The sequence below is a fragment of the Rhineura floridana genome, chromosome 4, assembly GCF_030035675.1.
Source record: "Rhineura floridana isolate rRhiFlo1 chromosome 4, rRhiFlo1.hap2, whole genome shotgun sequence".
NCBI lineage: Eukaryota > Metazoa > Chordata > Lepidosauria > Squamata > Rhineuridae > Rhineura > Rhineura floridana.
This window is the reverse complement of record NC_084483.1, coordinates 207,239,510-207,256,006: the sequence shown is the minus strand read 5'-3', so window position 1 is coordinate 207,256,006 and position 16,497 is coordinate 207,239,510. Positions and strand designations below refer to the sequence as shown.

The window sequence follows — 16,497 nt, the reverse complement described above, 5'->3', positions numbered from 1 at the left end:
CTAAACCCTGGAACAGATTTCACTGCCCTAGTGACATGGAGCCACCACCCACCATTGCCCATAACTTTTCAAACTGGGCTCCTGCTGGGAGGAAGGGAAGGATATAAATCAAATAATAAACAAACAAACTGCAAAAAAAGTCTGAAAAAGAAAGTGACATAAAACAGACCTTTAGTGTGGTGGTACCTACCCTGTGGAATTCCCTCCCTTTGAATATTAGGCAGGCGCCATCTCTGCTATCTTTTCAGCGCCTTTTGAAGACTTTCCTCTTTCAACAAGCATTGTAAGTTGAGACCTATCCCAGTCTGCATTTGTGTCAGAATTGTTTAATGTTTTTAATAATGTTTTTAACCCTTTTGTAAAGTTTTTTTTAATGTTTTTAATGCCATTTTGTTTTAATGTATTTTAAGATTTGTTTTTATGATGTTTTAAAGTGTTTTAGTGCTTTGTTTGCCGCCCTGGGCTCCTGCTGGGAGGAAGGGAGGGATACAAATAAAATAAAATAAAATAAAATAAAATAAAATAAAATAAAATAAATAAATAAATAAATAAAATTGTCCTGGAAATTGTAGGATGACAACAGGGGTGTCGTTGTCCAGGGTCTCAGGGGGAGGCGGGTCTCTATGTCTCTGGTGTCCTATCAGCTGATCAACATGAAAGGGGGGAGTGTTGGTCACTGCAAAAAGCCTTCTCAAGCAGTATTCAAGCCTGGCCAGATTATTCTATAAACCTTAGAAGGTTGTTTAATTTTAGAAGGGTGAGTAACTGTGAGGGAGCGTGGCTCTGACTATTATGAAGGGACCCTGCACTTTTGAATTTGCCACTATACCACTAGGTAACAGCCACTAGCTGAATATATAACCTCCTCGTGAACATATCAGGATGAATGCCCAAGAAACAACGGAAATTGTAGAACCTCTGTGCAAGTTTTGTGCGAACATCTGAGCAAGCCTGCAGTCTGGAAGGAGCCAAGGACTACTTGTATCCATGTGAGCTGCCCCATGCATGAGGGTCATCTGGGGAGGTCATTCTTGGGATGCCTCCCCCCAAATGAGGCCAGGCAGGTGGTGCCAGAAAACTGGGCCTTCTCAGTGTTGGTGCTCTGGTTCTGAAAATGCCTCTTCCACCCTATGTCCCCAGCGCCTCCCCTTTCAGGAACCAAGTGAAAACAGATTCATTTGGCTGAGCCTTTTGAAAACAGGATGTTTTTTATCTGCTGGCTGCAGTGTTTTCTCAGTTTATTGCTGCATTTATTGTTTTTATGACCTTTACAGTTCTATTTTGTTTTGGAATTCTACTGTGTGTAATTTGGACTTGTTTTTAAATGTGTACGCCACCTTGAATTTTTTTAAAAAAATAAGATGGGATAAAAGTGTTCTAAATCAAAGCAGGTATAGGGAGTAGAGGTATATTTTGACTGTGCAGATTAGCACTACTGAAGAGAGACTTGCTAGATTAGGGATGGTGGAGAAATTCAAGTTTGCATTTAAAGGCAAACTTACCAAATCCACACTTTCCAAAACAGTAAGTGAACCGCAAGCCACCCTTCAAAATTTGTGTTTCTCTGAATTTTGCAACACAGTTCTCCAACCAAGCATTTTGTATTTGCAGATGCTATAACCTTTGATTTCTATATATGTAAAACTTGTTTTATTGTTTGTAAATTTACACGTGTTTTCATGCCAAATAGTTTTCATGCACATAGCACACTGAGGAAGTCCAAGCATTAGGGTTTTGCGAAATTTTGCGAGTCATTGTTTTGTCAGTATAGACTGTTTCTGTTTGGATTTTTTCTTTCTGCCCTTGATACCACTAGGTACACATTGTTGCTTAATTGCTATCAGAGTCTAGGTGAAATTATTTCATGTATTACATTCATTCTTGTCAGTTTATAACAGCTACGTTTTTGATCCCAATCTTTTTTCATCACATCTTCCGTGGGTTAGGATTTACTTTACTGTACAGCCTACGAAAATGCAAATTCAGGGGTAAAGTGTGTATGAAAATGCATATATAAGTGAAAATAATATTTTTAAAATGTATAATAATAGGGGAAATTGCTTTGAAATTTGCATTAAAATGCTAATGAATTTTCATGAGGAATATTTTTTTTAAAAAAACAATGGAAATGGACTGCCTTCAAGTCAATCCCGACTTATGGCCAACCTATGAATAGGGTTTTCATGGTAAGCGGTATTCAGAGGGGTTTGCCATTGCCTTCCTCTGAGGCTGAGAGGCAGTGACTGGCCCAAGGTCACCCAGTGAGCTTCATGGCTGTGTGGGGATTCGAACCCTGGTCTCCCAGGTCATAAACTCTAACCACTACACCACCCTGATGTGAAAATGTAGAGAACTGAACTTGAGGAGTAATGAGAATCTCAGAGAAATCAAAACTGACAGATTTGCCCATCCCTATGTTAGACCAAACAAACCAAGTCAGGCTGCAATCCAATACACACTTACCATGGAGTAAGTCCCATTGAACCCAATGGAGCTTACTTCTGAGCAGACGTGTATTGTGATCCTCCTCTCATTTGGTTGCTGCTGGGCCAGCTGAAGGTCAGCTCTGTCGGGAGCCGCATGCACAAACTGGCTGAAAAGCTTTGGCTCCGGCCAACAAGACTCCTGGAGAGTAAGCACTCCCTGTAGGCCTGAATGGGGGATTGGGACCCGGGGGAGGGATCTGAATGTGAGAAGGATCTTGCATAAATCCCCCTGCCATGGCTCCTCCCCTGCCATGCCTCCGGGATGCCCCATTTTCGGGCCTTCCACCGGCTTCTGGCAGGCCTCCGTCCACTGGGCTGGCCATCCCTGGCAGACCCCCGGCAGCACCGGGAGGCTCCTGGAGGAGCCACATCTCTGCCGCAGTGGAGGGGCCTCCCGGCACCACTGGGGATCTGCGGCATCCAACTCACCTCAGCCCAGTGGAAGGGTGAGTTGGATTGCACCCTTACTTAGTAAGAGCCAATGAATTCCATTGGACATGTCTTAGGATTGCAGCCTTGGTCAAATAATGAAAAGAACCCTTGAAAAGCTTGAGCTGCTTGATCAAAGTAGAAAGCCAAAGCAGGTCAGGTTTAGCAAAATTTACCTAAAAGACTACAGAGATCTATTTGGTCGCAAATGCGAGCTCTCTTTCAGCTGGAGTCTAGCAAATGTTATCTTTATTGAGCTTAAACAGGAGATGCCTCAATTAGGCTCTATAAACTGAGTAAACGTGCAGATTTAAACCTGCCATTCAGCTTTTATACTTGCAATGTGGAGCACCCTGTTGTTTCCTTTCAATATACATTAAAGAATATTATCTGAGCTAACTGAAGAATTGAAGCAGGCAGTTTTGTTTCCACCTTAATCACAGGCTAAGCAAATGAGTCAGGAGGGGGCAAGATTAAATCGGAGGCTTTTTGGTCTGACAACCTTGCACAGCCAACTCCAGGGCTGGGAGGGAAACAGATAGTTCTCCACACAGCATTGCCTACAAGGCATAAAGCTATTCACGGATGGGGAGCTATTGTTCCAACAGGAAAGCGCGCTTCCCCCTTTGCTGCCTGCTGCCCCTACGCTCCCAGCCAAAGGTGGGGGGGGACAAGGAAAACACTTTCTCACGCTCCCAGAGACAGGAAAACATCAGCCCAGCTCCATTTCAAACCCAACAAAAACCATCCTGGAGGGGACAGCACCACAGAGCGAGGTCTGTGGGGTCACCAGGCCTTCTCAGTAGGTTTCCCAAGAGCCACCGGGCTGGGATGATGAGCCCAGAAGCTTAGGGGGAAACCTTTGCTTTGACTATGTTTTTTTCCAGAAGGGTCGTTCTCTTAGTATGTTGCAGCAAAAAAAACCACAAACCCACAAAAAGCAAACACTCTCACACACAGTCTTGTGGCACCTTATAGACTAACCCACCAATTATGGCATCAGCCCTCACAAACTCCAGGACTGAGCCCTGGCATTTGAAGTGACAGATGTGGAACACTATTAAGAGCAGCAAAGTAAGGAAAAGGCGACTGGGAAGATCCCTGGTGCAAGCCCCATTCACATGAAGGAGGAGGGTGACAGGGCACCTGCTTTGCAAGAAGGAGGTCTCAGTGTCAATCCCCAATGGCATCTCCAAGTAGGACTGGGAAAGACTCCTTGTCTGAAACCCCAGAGAGCCTCTGCCTTTGAACATTGGTGTTGTTGCTATATGCCCTCAAGTCGATGATGACTTATGGCGATCCTATGAATCTCTTTTTATATATATATTCATAGGGTTTTCATGGTAAGAGGTATTCAGAGGTGGTTGACCATTGCCTTCCTCTAAGCCTACAGCACCCGGGATTCCCAGGCGGTCTCCCATCCAAGTACTAACCAGGCCTGACCCTGCTTAGCTTCCAAGAGCAGACGAGATCCGGCGTGTTTAGGGTAATATGGCTGTAGGCGCCTTTGAGCATAGATAATACTAAAGTAGATGGACAAGTGGCTTCTTAGTATAAGACAACTTCCTGTGGTCCTAACGGGAGCTATGCATGAGCACTAGTGCTCATTTCAGTGGGGCTTGCACAGAGCATCTCCTAGTGCAGGGGTTCCCAAACTGAGGTCCGTGGATCACCAATGGTCCCCAGCTTCATTCAGATGGTGTGCAGCACGTTTGCATCAAATAATCATACATATTGATTTTTAATTCTATTTGCATAGCTTCTTCTTCTTTTATTATTGTTGTTGTTGTTGTTGTTGTTAGTAGTTGTAGTAGTAGTAGTAGTAATTACATTTATATCCCCCCCTTCCTCCCAGTAGGAGTCCAGGGTGATAAACAAAGGACAAAAGACTAAAAACATCTTGAAACATCTCAAAAACAAAACATCTTAAAAACATCTTTTAAAAAATCTTTAAAAAGATCTTAAAAAGCAATTCCAACACAAACGCAGACTGGGATAAGGTCTCAACTTAAAAAGGTTGTTGAAAGAGGAAGGTCTTCAATAGGCACCAAAAAGATAACAGAGATGGCGCCTGTCTAATGTTCAAAGGAAGGGAATTCCACAGGGTAGGTGCCACCATACTAAAGATCCGTTTCCTGTGTTGTGCAGAACGGACCTCCTGATAAGATGGTATCTGCAGGATGCCCTCACCTGCAGAGCGTAGTGATCGACTGAGTATAGAAGGGATAAGAGGGTATTTCAGGTGTCCTGGTCCCAAGCAATATAGGGCTTTGTACACCAAACCAGCACCTTGAACTTAGCCTTGAACTTTTTTATTTCTTATTTTGTATTTTATGGTATTACAGTTTGAATTCTATGGAATGCAAGTTCTCTCTATGAATGGATGTGAAAGTTGGACAGTGAAAAAAGTAGATAAGAGAAAAATTAACTTGTTTGAAATGTGGTGTTGGAGGAGAGCTTTGCACATACCATGGACTGCAAAAAAGACAAATAACTGGGTGTTAGAACAAATTAAACCAGAACTGTCACTAAAAGCTAAAATGATGAAACTGAGGTTATCATACTTTGGACACATCATGAGAAGACAAGATTCACTAGAAAAGACAATAATGCTGCGAAAAACAGAAGGAAGTAGAAAAAGAGGAAGGGCAAACAAGAGATGGATTGATTCCATAAAGGAAGCCACAGACCTGAACTTACAAGATCCGAACAGGGTGGCTCATGACAGATGCTACTGGAGGTCTCTGATTCATGGGGTCGCCATAAGTTGTAATTGACTTGAAGGCACATAACAACAACAAGCAATAAAGGAAGCAATAACTACACAACTAAAAACCATACAGCACCTAGCACAGTGCATTGAAATTGCTGTAAGAGACAGAAATCATCAAGTGATCCTCCAAGACCGTCTGCAATTTTCAAGTGGTCCTTGGGAAAAAAGAGTTTGGGAACTCTCCATGTCCTAGTGGAATACTCTCCATGTTACTGAATGGAAGGGGAGACATTTGGATTCCCCCCCTCCCTTTGTCTAGGTCACCAAAATGCCTTAGGGGGCAGAAAAGGTCTGGGAACAGAGCTTGGCTCAGATTTAAACTCTGCAAGAGCACCTCCCCTCCAAAAGTCAGGAACGTTGTACATTATTTCCGATGCCTCAAGCCAGCAAGCCAAGCCAAAGAGAAAGCAAAATACCTCCAGCTGAAACATATCTTCATTTTGTAGTTAGAAACGAATGTTGGACCATATTCAAAAGGCCAAAAAGTTGCTGTTTGCTGCAAGATTGAGTCACTATCCTCCACACGGCCCATCCCACTCCACCAAGCTTCGCCAACCTGGTGCCCTCCAAAAAATTTTGGGCTACAATTTCCCATCAGCCACAGGTGGGTGAAGGCGCGCCCATGACCACCATGCCAGAGTTCATTGGGGAAAGTCCTGTGTATTACAGTGAAATGAAGCCACAACCAGCCAAAATGTTTATAGTGCCTTTCCAAAGGGGTTACAGAAGATTAGCAGTACAAGGGAAATGGCTGCAAAGCAACAGACAGATTTGGTAAATCCTGACCCCCTGTTCTGGGTCAGGCATGGCCTGATTAACGCTAGGAATGGGGTTCACTGTCTGATTATGTTTTGATTTTCAGTTCGTCAAATGGGCTGCCAGTTACGATTCGCCATAAATTATGTTCTGCTAGTTATCACAATTCCCGGTTCTCCCTTTTTTCATTTTACAGAAAAATACATATTTTTCCATTATTCCTTATGCTGCTGTATAATTTATATAATGTATACACCAGCAGCTGATTACAAAAATAATTACGTAAATAATAACGTAACTCTAGGCACAGATTTTTTTTTTAAAAAAAGTACGGTGTCGCTGACACCTGTGAACGCACGCGAAGAGTAGGAGCCTATTCGATGACGAGATGGACTTGCGGATTATCCCAGAATTCGATACCAAATCCGATTTTGCGAATATTCTACACCATCTCTAATTAACATCCACGTGGCTGGCAGTGTGCGAGATTAAATGTTCACCCATTCATGTGACAGGATAATGATACACTTGGGCTGTTGCCATCATCATTAAAAAAGTCGTTCCAGAACGGAAAGAGTCCCCAGCAGGAAGTGCTTATCGAGATGGGTGGCAACCACAGAGAGATCAGGCAACCCAACAGCAGAACATCGACACTGTCTCTTTTTAAAGAATTCTGCTGTAAAAAGGCTAGAATCGCCCTGTTGTTTCAGAGCATGGGAAGAACTGCTGTTTATGTCCTGAAGTTCTAGAAGAGGCAGAATTTCTCAGCCAAAAATCAAGGTTAACATACACAATAGTTTTATATCATCTTATCTGTACTGATGGAAATGCACAATTGTGCCCAAGGGGTTCTGAGTGCATTTCCTCCCAATAAAAAGGTCAAGAGGCTGGAGCAGTTTTGTTTAGCAAAAAGAAGAGACTCAGTAGAGGTCTGTAATACTATTAGCAAAATACCTGTCCTTACGATGGAGGATGGGTACACACATACACACACACACAAACACACATAAACAAAACCCTCTGCCTGCTCTGGGCATTGAGAACCTCCAGCAGAATGTACAGCTCAATCCCATCCATGTTTATTTCGAACTAAGTTTCCCCAATAAGTGTGTTTCAAGTGAACCTGCCCTTTTGCAAAGTTGTCCCTCCATGATTTAGCCCCTTGCCCATTTCATTCTCACAACAACCCTGTGAGGTAGATTTGGCTGAGAGATAGCAACTCTCCCATGGCTCAGGAGGGAGTTGAACTCAGTGGCCTTGGTCCAGCATAGCAGGAATGGAAGATAAGTTTTTTTATTTTATCTTTTAGCAGGTAAACGTCGAGCAAATTGCCAAATACTGCTGTTCCCTGTGGAAACGAATAGCAGCTAAATCACTTATACAGTAATAATAATAATAATAATAATAATGGGCTTCAATCTTCTCTCAACCCCCAGTGACCCCAGCCCTACTAAGCATCAAGCTGACTGCTATTTGCATGACTCCGCCCCTTCATCTGCATAGCTCCACCTCACTTGTGTTCCTTGATCACACTGGGACAGCCTTCGCCAACCTGGTGCTCCTCCAGATGCTTTGGGCTACAATTTATATAGCCCCAGCCAACACAGCCGTGGTGATTATGTCCGTCATGGCTGTTATAGCTCAAAACATTGGGAGGGCACCACTTTGGCGAAGGCTGAACCAGGATGTTACACAACATTGGGACCTGGTACATGCACAGTATATTAAAGACGGCAGGGAGGAACATACAGAAGAGCATGCCTTGTGGATAAATCCAATGCAACTGGGAGACCTTCGGGATTGGTTTGTGGGCGGAAGGGAGGAGGCAGCAAGAAAAAAGCTGAGATGCTCTCAATGTCTTAACCTCAACAGGGGTTGGGGGGAACTGTGAGCTTATGGGATTCTCTTGGAACCTCTTGCAGAAAGAGGACTCATTCACATTTTGCTCTTAGATACGGCATGCTTCAGCATCAAAAGCCCATCACACCCTGCCCGCCTACCTTCGTGCAACTTTCCTTCTTCAAGGGGCTTCTCTTCTGGGTTCAGCCTGTCTTCAAGTTTGGTCTGTGTTAAGAAAGAAAGAAAAAGTTGAAGGCCAAGGTGGAAGCCTCTGTGGCCCTCAGCACATTTGCAGTGAGTGTCCAGATGAAATCAGCCCTTTGTGTCTCCCTCCAGAGGTAAAACTTCTGGATTTCCTTTGGGGAAGGAGGAGGCTGTGGCATATTTTCTTTGGTAAATATTACATAATATTATTTGCTGACCATATGGTCGTAATAAAACTGTCTATCTATCTACATAATATTAATAGGTCTAAGTTCCAGCACACGGTTCATCACTTCAAATCATAGATTAGTAGAGTCGGAAGGGGCCTATAAGGCCATCAAATCCAACCCCCTGCTTAATGTAGGAATCCAAATCAAAGCATTCCTGACAGATGGCTGTCCAGCTGCCTCTTGAATGCCTCCCGTGTCTGAGAGCCCACTACCTCTCTAGGTCCTGCACTCTGGGACGATCGAGAAGAGATCCCGGCCCTCCTCTATGTGACAACCTTTCTAGTACTTGAAGAGTGCTATCATTATCTCCCCTCAGTCTTCTCTTCTCCAGGCTAAACATGCCCGGTTCTTTCAGTCTCTCCTCATAGGGCTTTGTTTCCAGTCCCCTAATCATCGTTGCCCTCCTCTGAACCTGTTCCAGTTTGTCTGCATCCTTCTTGAAGTGCGGAGACCAGAACTGGTTTCAGCATAAACCCAATGCTTGTCAATGGGGAGGGACAGTTCACCCATCTAGCTGAGAGCCATCAAGTGATGAGGGGCCAAGGGACTTCCATCCATACTCCAACCAGCTCCCCAGTCAGCCTCCCTGCCACTCTCTCCCTGCACCTGCTCATGTAAAGGGCCTCCAACACGGTACCAGGAATGGGGTATGGCATTTAAAATGTTAAGATGCCTCTAAGATGTTATGGCTTTTTAAGATTTTTTTTAAAACTATTTCTTTTCTTTTTTTAAAAAAAAGATGGTTTTAAATATGTTTTGTTTGAATATACATTTAAAGATGTTTTGTTTTAATGTCTTTAAAGAAGTTTTGTTTTTAATTGATTTTAAAGTCTTTTGTTTTAAGATGTTTTAAGAGTGTTTTTGTTTGCCGCCCTGGGCTCCTTCTGGAAGGAAGGGCGGGATATAAATTTAATAAATACATAATTTTGATTTCCTAGACCAAGTGGAAGCCCTCACCCCGTGGCCATCTTTTACAAGATGGCACCATCCTGAAATAATTCATCAAGGAAAAAGGCGGCTCCTCCTGGCACACTTTCTATCTCCTGCTAGTGCCAATACAAGAGGCTGAGGGGCCAATGACTTTGGAGTCCAGAGGCTACATCTTGGGGACAAAGGTCGCCATGCCAAAATAAATCAGACCATAGATCAGACCATCCTTGCTTCATTTAGGCTGAATTATCAACCAAGCATTCATTTATCACTATATTGTGTGACAGATTTGCTGGAGTGGAGAACACGTTATTTGATCCCCTAATCCAAACTTCACCAACCTGGTGCCCTCGAGATGTTTTAAACGACTACAGCCAGCACAGCCAATGGGCAGGACCGAAGGGAGTTGTAGTCCAACAACATCCGGAAGGCACCAGGTTGGGGGAGGCTGTTCTGGCCTCAGTCCATACAGCAAGACACTCTGCATCGATAATAGCTTCCAGATGCCCTGATTATTGAGCATTCATCCTGATTTATTTGCACAAATGTTGCAGGGGGGTCGTACAATTTCGGCTGAAGCATTTATTCTTATTTGTTTGAATTATTATTATTTGATTCATTTCATTTGTTTGTGGTGAGGTTAGGCAACATCACGTCAAGCAATTGTTATTGCACACTTTCCAGTGCACTTTCCTTATTGCAAAAAGTCTGGTTTTTGGGAAGCGGTTTTGTTGTGCAAAAGCCCAAATCCATTTTAACTGGGCAACTTGCATTTGGCAGTATGCAACAGAATCCCACTTAAAATATAGCGACACAAAGGACTTATACATTTCCGATCTGCACCTTGGGCTGGTGCTTGTGTGTGTGTGTGTGTGTGAGAGAAAGAGAGAGAGAGAGAGAGAGAGAAAGTCACCAGGTTGGTTTAGCCTGGCCTGTTATTAATCAGAGGCAAAAGGAAAAAGAAACCATGCTGCTGAGTATCTGCTGCCACCTAGTGGCCAACATTAGTTTCTACTGGGGAACAGTGGAAACTATGGAGCCTGGGTCACCTTTAGGAAGGGGAACCAAGCACAGCCGTGTGGGGTCAGAAAGTTGCATCCCATCATCCCTGGAAGGGAGATGGTTTGGTGGCAGAGCATCTGTTTTGCATGGAGAAGGTCCCAGGTTCAACTACCAGCATCCCCAGTAGGGATGGAGTTCACTGCATGGTGCCCATTGACATGCCAATTCGATCTGCTGCACACGTTTTTGGGTGACTCGATCTGCAGGTGTTTTTTTTCGGGTTGCAAAAATTATGTAATCGTTTTCATAGATACTTATGTAAATGACAGTATTCCACGTAGTTTTTTTGCGGCCGAGAAGAACATTGCATAATTTTTAGGTCGCTGATGTGAATGAATGATCTGGTACCAGGTTTGATTTTGTTGGATATTCTACCTCATCCCTAATCCCCAGTTTTGTCTGAAAAAAGACTCCTGCCTGAAACCCTGGACAGCCACTGCTGCCAGTTGGTGTAGACAATGCTGAGCTAGATGGAGCAATGGTCTGACTCAGTATAAGTCAGCTTCCTATGTTGCAAGAGATCCTAGGAAGCAGTGCTTGGGCCATGGAGGAAGAGAGAGAGAGCCACATCTGAAGGTGCCCTTAATAATCCACACACAGCCACGTTAGAATCAGGCATGTTAAGCCTCACGGTTAAAAAAGAAGATGCAACACTCTCCAGGATGTCCAAATATATGTCCAATATGTTAGTCCCATATCTGGGAGGAAGAGTGGCATATAAACAAATTAAGCACCGGGGGACAGGGGAATACAGAAATTTCTTGTACTGGGAGCCTGATTCTCATTGGGACCCTAGCATGGAGATTGTGGGCTTGAATGCTTTGCCCCCTCTATGGTCCTGATCCTGACCAAGTCCTTATACTGGCAATTCACAAAGGGGAAAAAGCTCCCACTGACTGCAGATTTTTTTTCTGCACCCAAAGTCCCAGAATAGGGGGCCTGTCTGAATTGGGACCATAGTAGGGAGCAAAGGGCTAAAGCCCCCTACGGTCTGGATCACACACAAGAAACTGGCAATTTGTGTGTTTTTTAAAAAAACTGCAATTAAGGACACAAATATGAAGCCATTATACTGCCTAGGTCGGCCCTAAGAGTTAATGTTTTGTTTGTTCAGGTTATCAAAGGAACAAGTGGCCTTCCTGTTCAGAAAGGCACACATTTTGTTTTCTATCCCCATCTCCTCCAAAGCTCATGTCAGCTTCAAAGCTAATAAGACACAGTATAGAAGTATTCAGCAAACTAAATACATAACAGTGCCCTAGAGAGAGGAGAGGAAATCTGAAATGCCTATAAGTTTCTGAGCACAATTCAGAATGCTGGCACGGACTTTTGAAGCCCTTGGAACCTGGCTGCTTGAGGGACAACAGATTTTATTAATTTATTCAGAAAATGTACAAACCGCTTGCTCAAAGAAAAAAAAGTGGTATAGAACAGTATACATATACCAGCCTCCTGCATAGTTTTTGTTGTTGGTACGTGCTTTCAAGTCGATTAGGACTTATGGCGACCCTAGTGGCCTCCAAGAGCATCTGTCATGAGCCACCCTGTTCAGATCTTGTAAGTTCAGGTCTGTGGCTTCCTTTATGGAATCAATCCGTCTCTTGTTTGATCTTCCTCTTTTTCTACTCCCTTCTGTTTTTCCCAGCATTATTGTCTTTTCTAATGAATTATGTCTTCTCATTATGTGTCCAAAGTATGATAACCACAGTTTCATCATTTTAGCTTCTAGTGATAGTTCTGGTTTAATTTGTTCTAACACCCAATTATTTGTCTTTTTCGTAGTCCATGGTATGCTCAAAGCACTCCTCCAACCACGTTTCAAATGAGTTGATTTTTCTCTTACCCACTTTTTTCACTGTCCAACTTTCACATCCATACATAGAGATCAGGAATACCATGGTCTGAATGATCCTGACTTTGGTGTTCAGTGATACATCTTTGCATTTGAGGACCTTTTCTAGTTCTGTCACAGCTGCCCTCCCCAGTCCTAGCCTTCTTCTGATTTCTTGACTATTGTCTCCATTTTGGTTAATGACTGTGCCTAGGTATTGATAATCCTTGACAAGTTCCATGTCCTCATTGTCAACTTTAAAGTTACATAAATCTTCCTGCATAGTAAGATCATCATAATCAGAGTGCGGTCTCCAGGGGATCTTGCCTCTGAAAGGGCCTTTTTGGTGGTAGCATCCCACTAATGGAAGTCCCTCATCTGCAGGAGGCTTGCCAGGCCCAAACTCTTATGTCCTTTTAATACCAGGTGAAAATCCTCATTTTCCCAGGGCATTTAAACAAGTAGCAACTGGATTGTTTTTACTCTGCCCTTCTAGCAGCTGTTTAGGTTTTACTCAGTATCTGCTGTTTTATTTTCTTTGTTGTTGCTGATGTGCTAATTGTCATTCTTAGTGAGATTTTTTTAATGAGAATATTTTTACTGAAGAATCAGGTACTGTATAAGTTGCATGCATGGTGAATAAACAAACTAACAAACCATTAATAGCTGGGGATGAGTTTACTTTAGGGATCATAGTTTATTTGGGGGCAACTCACTTAAGGATGTTTATTTAGGGGAAGGGCCAGAGCTCAGTGGTACAGCATCTGCCTTACATGCAGAAGTTCCCAGGGTCAATCCTTGGCTGCATCTCCAGGTAGGACTGGGAATGTCCCCTGTCTGAAATCCTGGAGAGCTGCTGCCAGTCAGTGTAGCCAATACTGAGCTAGATGGACCAATGTGTCTGACTCAGTGTAAGGTGGCTTCTTATGCCTCTTTCTTTATGCCCTACACATTCCTACTTGACTACTTCAATCTGCAGAACTTAAGACCTTTACAAGTGCCACATCATGTTCATTCCACACTTTTATGGAGTCAATCTGTCGAGTGGCACCACCTATGCTTTGGAACTCCCTGCCTATTGACAGTAGGCAGGCTCCCCTAGCAGTAATTTTTAGATACCTGCTGAAAATGTCCATACAGATAATTTAGTTACCTATATATGTTTTGAAAAAGCTTTGCTGATTTTATCTGTTTTAATAATTATTTTATGTATTTTTAACAGATTTGTAGATTTTAACTGTGTTAAAATAATTAGGTACAATTTCACTAGGTACGCTGCTTAGAGGGCTCTTTGATTAAGTAGTTTATAATTCTTCCTAACTAAAAATAAAAAAAATAATTCACAGATGCATACCTGAATATAACGAAAAAACAACACTATTCCACACAAAAGTCAAAATAAAGAAAGCAACTGGAAGTGCACTGGGAATCTTGTTCTGTAACTGGGGTCCTGGCCTGCTCCAGCGTCTTTCATGCCTCCGTCTCCAAGCAGACCCCTTGTCATCTTTGCATAAAGACCTGCTGGATCACACCCAAGGCCCATCTAGTCCAGCACCCTGCTCCTGCAGAGTGGGCAGTAAGTCTCCTCTGGGAAGCCCGCAGGCAGGTCATGAGTGCAACAAATGTCTCCCACGCACGATGCCCACCAGCTGGCATGCAGAGGTATACTGCCTCTAACAGTGTACGTAATATATCACCAGGGAATGAGTAGTAGCCAATGGCAGCCTCCATTAACTTGTCTAATCCCCTTCTAAAGCCATCCAAGTTGGCAGCCCTCATTAAATCTTGAGGTAACAAATTCCATAGTTTATCACTGCACTTTGTGAAGTACCTCCTTTTGTTTGTCCCAAATCATCAACCAACATTCAGTTTCATTGGATAATCCCACTGGGATCTAGTATTATGACTTTCTCTGCACTGTGCATAATTTTACTCACCTCTTTCATGTCCCCTCCCCCTTATTCATTCATACAGAAGAGAGGTCATACTTGGGATATGTAGCTTCTCCCAATGCATGTAGGACAGGTCTCACCAACGCCGCCCAATAGGGCCCTTGATATTTTCCCTGGTTTCCATGAGGCCTCTGAACTCCCCAGTCACTGCCCCCTTGACCATGAAGTGATGAGGGTGGCTACCGTTTCCTCCCTTGAGAAGTACATAGATTTGAAAGAGGAAGTTGAAAGTGTGACACTCTTTCCCACTTCCTCTTTCAGCTCTATGTGCTTTTCAAGGCTCAGAAATTGATTATTCAGGATCCAGTTTTCATCCAGATCTCCCCGGGAAATTGAATTGGGGGTGCATGCACTCTCTCTCTATCTCTCTGGGGGCTGATCTGGTGCAGGGGGAGAAGTGACCAGAAAGTGTGACATCCATGGAGGCACTCACTCAAAAATCCAAATGTGTCCACGGGCCAATAAAAATGGAAGACCTCTGGTGTAGGGTTTTAAAGATTAAAGCCAGTACTTTGGACTGGGCTCAGAATCTTAGTACAGCCTTCCCCAACATGACACCCTCCAGATGTTTGAGGCAACAACCCCCATCAGCCCAGACAGCATAGGGCAGAACACTTTCCCAGCTGTGTTGTCTGGAGCTGATGGGAGCTGTAGTCCAAAACTTCTAGAGGGTGCCAAGTTGGCAAAGGCTGGTTTAGGAAGTGGGCAGCATCTGGCTGAAGTTTCCAAATTGCCCTCAGAGATAGCTGCTGAAAAGACTCACCACGCTGATGAGATCTGATGCATTTAAGTCCCTCTTAAGAGTTCTGGTTGATAGTTGCCGTTTCTTCCTGGAACAGAGAGAGAAATTCATGTGCCTTTCAATTCAAGAAATTCCATGCATCGTGATGCTGTTGAGAACTACCCTACAGGGAAAACAGACTCTAAAGGCCCTGAAATCAGAGCAGCTCGGGAAGGCTCTTTGGATATCCACAGACTACTATGTATCATACAGAACTGCCAAATTTGCTAAACTGGCCCTGGGCAAAAGGAAGTAATTGACTGTTTCTGAAGAGAATATATACAAATCCACACTGAACATAAGAAGAGCCTGCTGGATCAGGCCAATGGCCCATCTAGTCCAGCATCCTGTTCTCACAGTGGCCAACCAGGTGCCTGGGGGAAGCCCGCAAGCAGGACCCGAATGCAAGAACACTCTCCCCTCCTGAGGCTTCTGGCAACTGGTTTTCAGAAGCATGCTGCCTCTGACCAGGGTGGCAGAGCACAGCCATCACGGCTAGTAGCCATTGATAGCCCTGTCCTCCATGAATTTGTCTAATCTTCTTTTAAAGCCATTCAAGCTGGTGGCCATTACTGCATCTTGTGGGAGCAAATTCCATAGTTTAACTATGCGCTGAGTAAAGAAGTACTTCCTCCATTGCCCAGAACTTGTGGGAGAATGTTGGTAATCACTTTTTATTACAGTGACACATTTTATGGGTATTTATTTTGGTGTTTTATCACTGTTTTATGTTACTGATTTTATTATTATGTCTGTGTACCTGTATGGCCTGTTCTGTCGATAAGCAATAAAATTTTATTTGATTTAATATCCATCATCTAAGTAAGTGGCTGTTTCTAAGCAAGACCTACTGCGACACAGCATGCAGTGGGGGTTGGTGACTCTAGTGTCAGTGGGGCAGTGAATCTGCTCCGGGTTTTAGTTTGACATTTCAAGGACCTGTCCAAGGTGCTTTCAGCTTGATGGGAATGCCAAATTGTATTAAAAGGCTTACCAGCAATGTAAAATCTTCTGCACATGGGGTGGAGGGGAGGGAAGCTTTAACGTCTAAACAGAAAGACTCTTTTTAAAATAAAATTTGAAAATCCTCCGGTTAACGATAAAATTCATCCTTCTTTCTGTCATTTGCAAGCAAATGCTTACAACAAATCTCATGTGACACACACTCACTTCTGACATTTACCAAGAAGAAGGAATGGGACAGGCTTAGGCTATAAACCAACT

The 16,497-nt window shown here is 43.5% G+C and overlaps 1 protein-coding gene and 1 pseudogene across 1 annotated transcript in view; both read right to left on the bottom strand.

Moving 5' to 3' along the window:
* The window catches only part of LOC133384565 (uncharacterized), a 55,840-nt gene that overhangs the window by 21,103 nt on the left and 18,240 nt on the right, over nucleotides 1–16,497 (bottom strand). Inside the window, exons 3-4 of the mRNA XM_061626503.1 lie at nucleotides 15,256–15,322; nucleotides 8,445–8,508 (exon numbers count right to left, since the gene is read on the bottom strand). Coding sequence (XP_061482487.1) covers nucleotides 8,445–8,508; nucleotides 15,256–15,322 — 131 coding nt within the window. The remainder of the gene's footprint in view (nucleotides 1–8,444; nucleotides 8,509–15,255; nucleotides 15,323–16,497) is intronic.
* LOC133384583 (5S ribosomal RNA) lies at nucleotides 4,300–4,418 on the bottom strand (annotated as a pseudogene).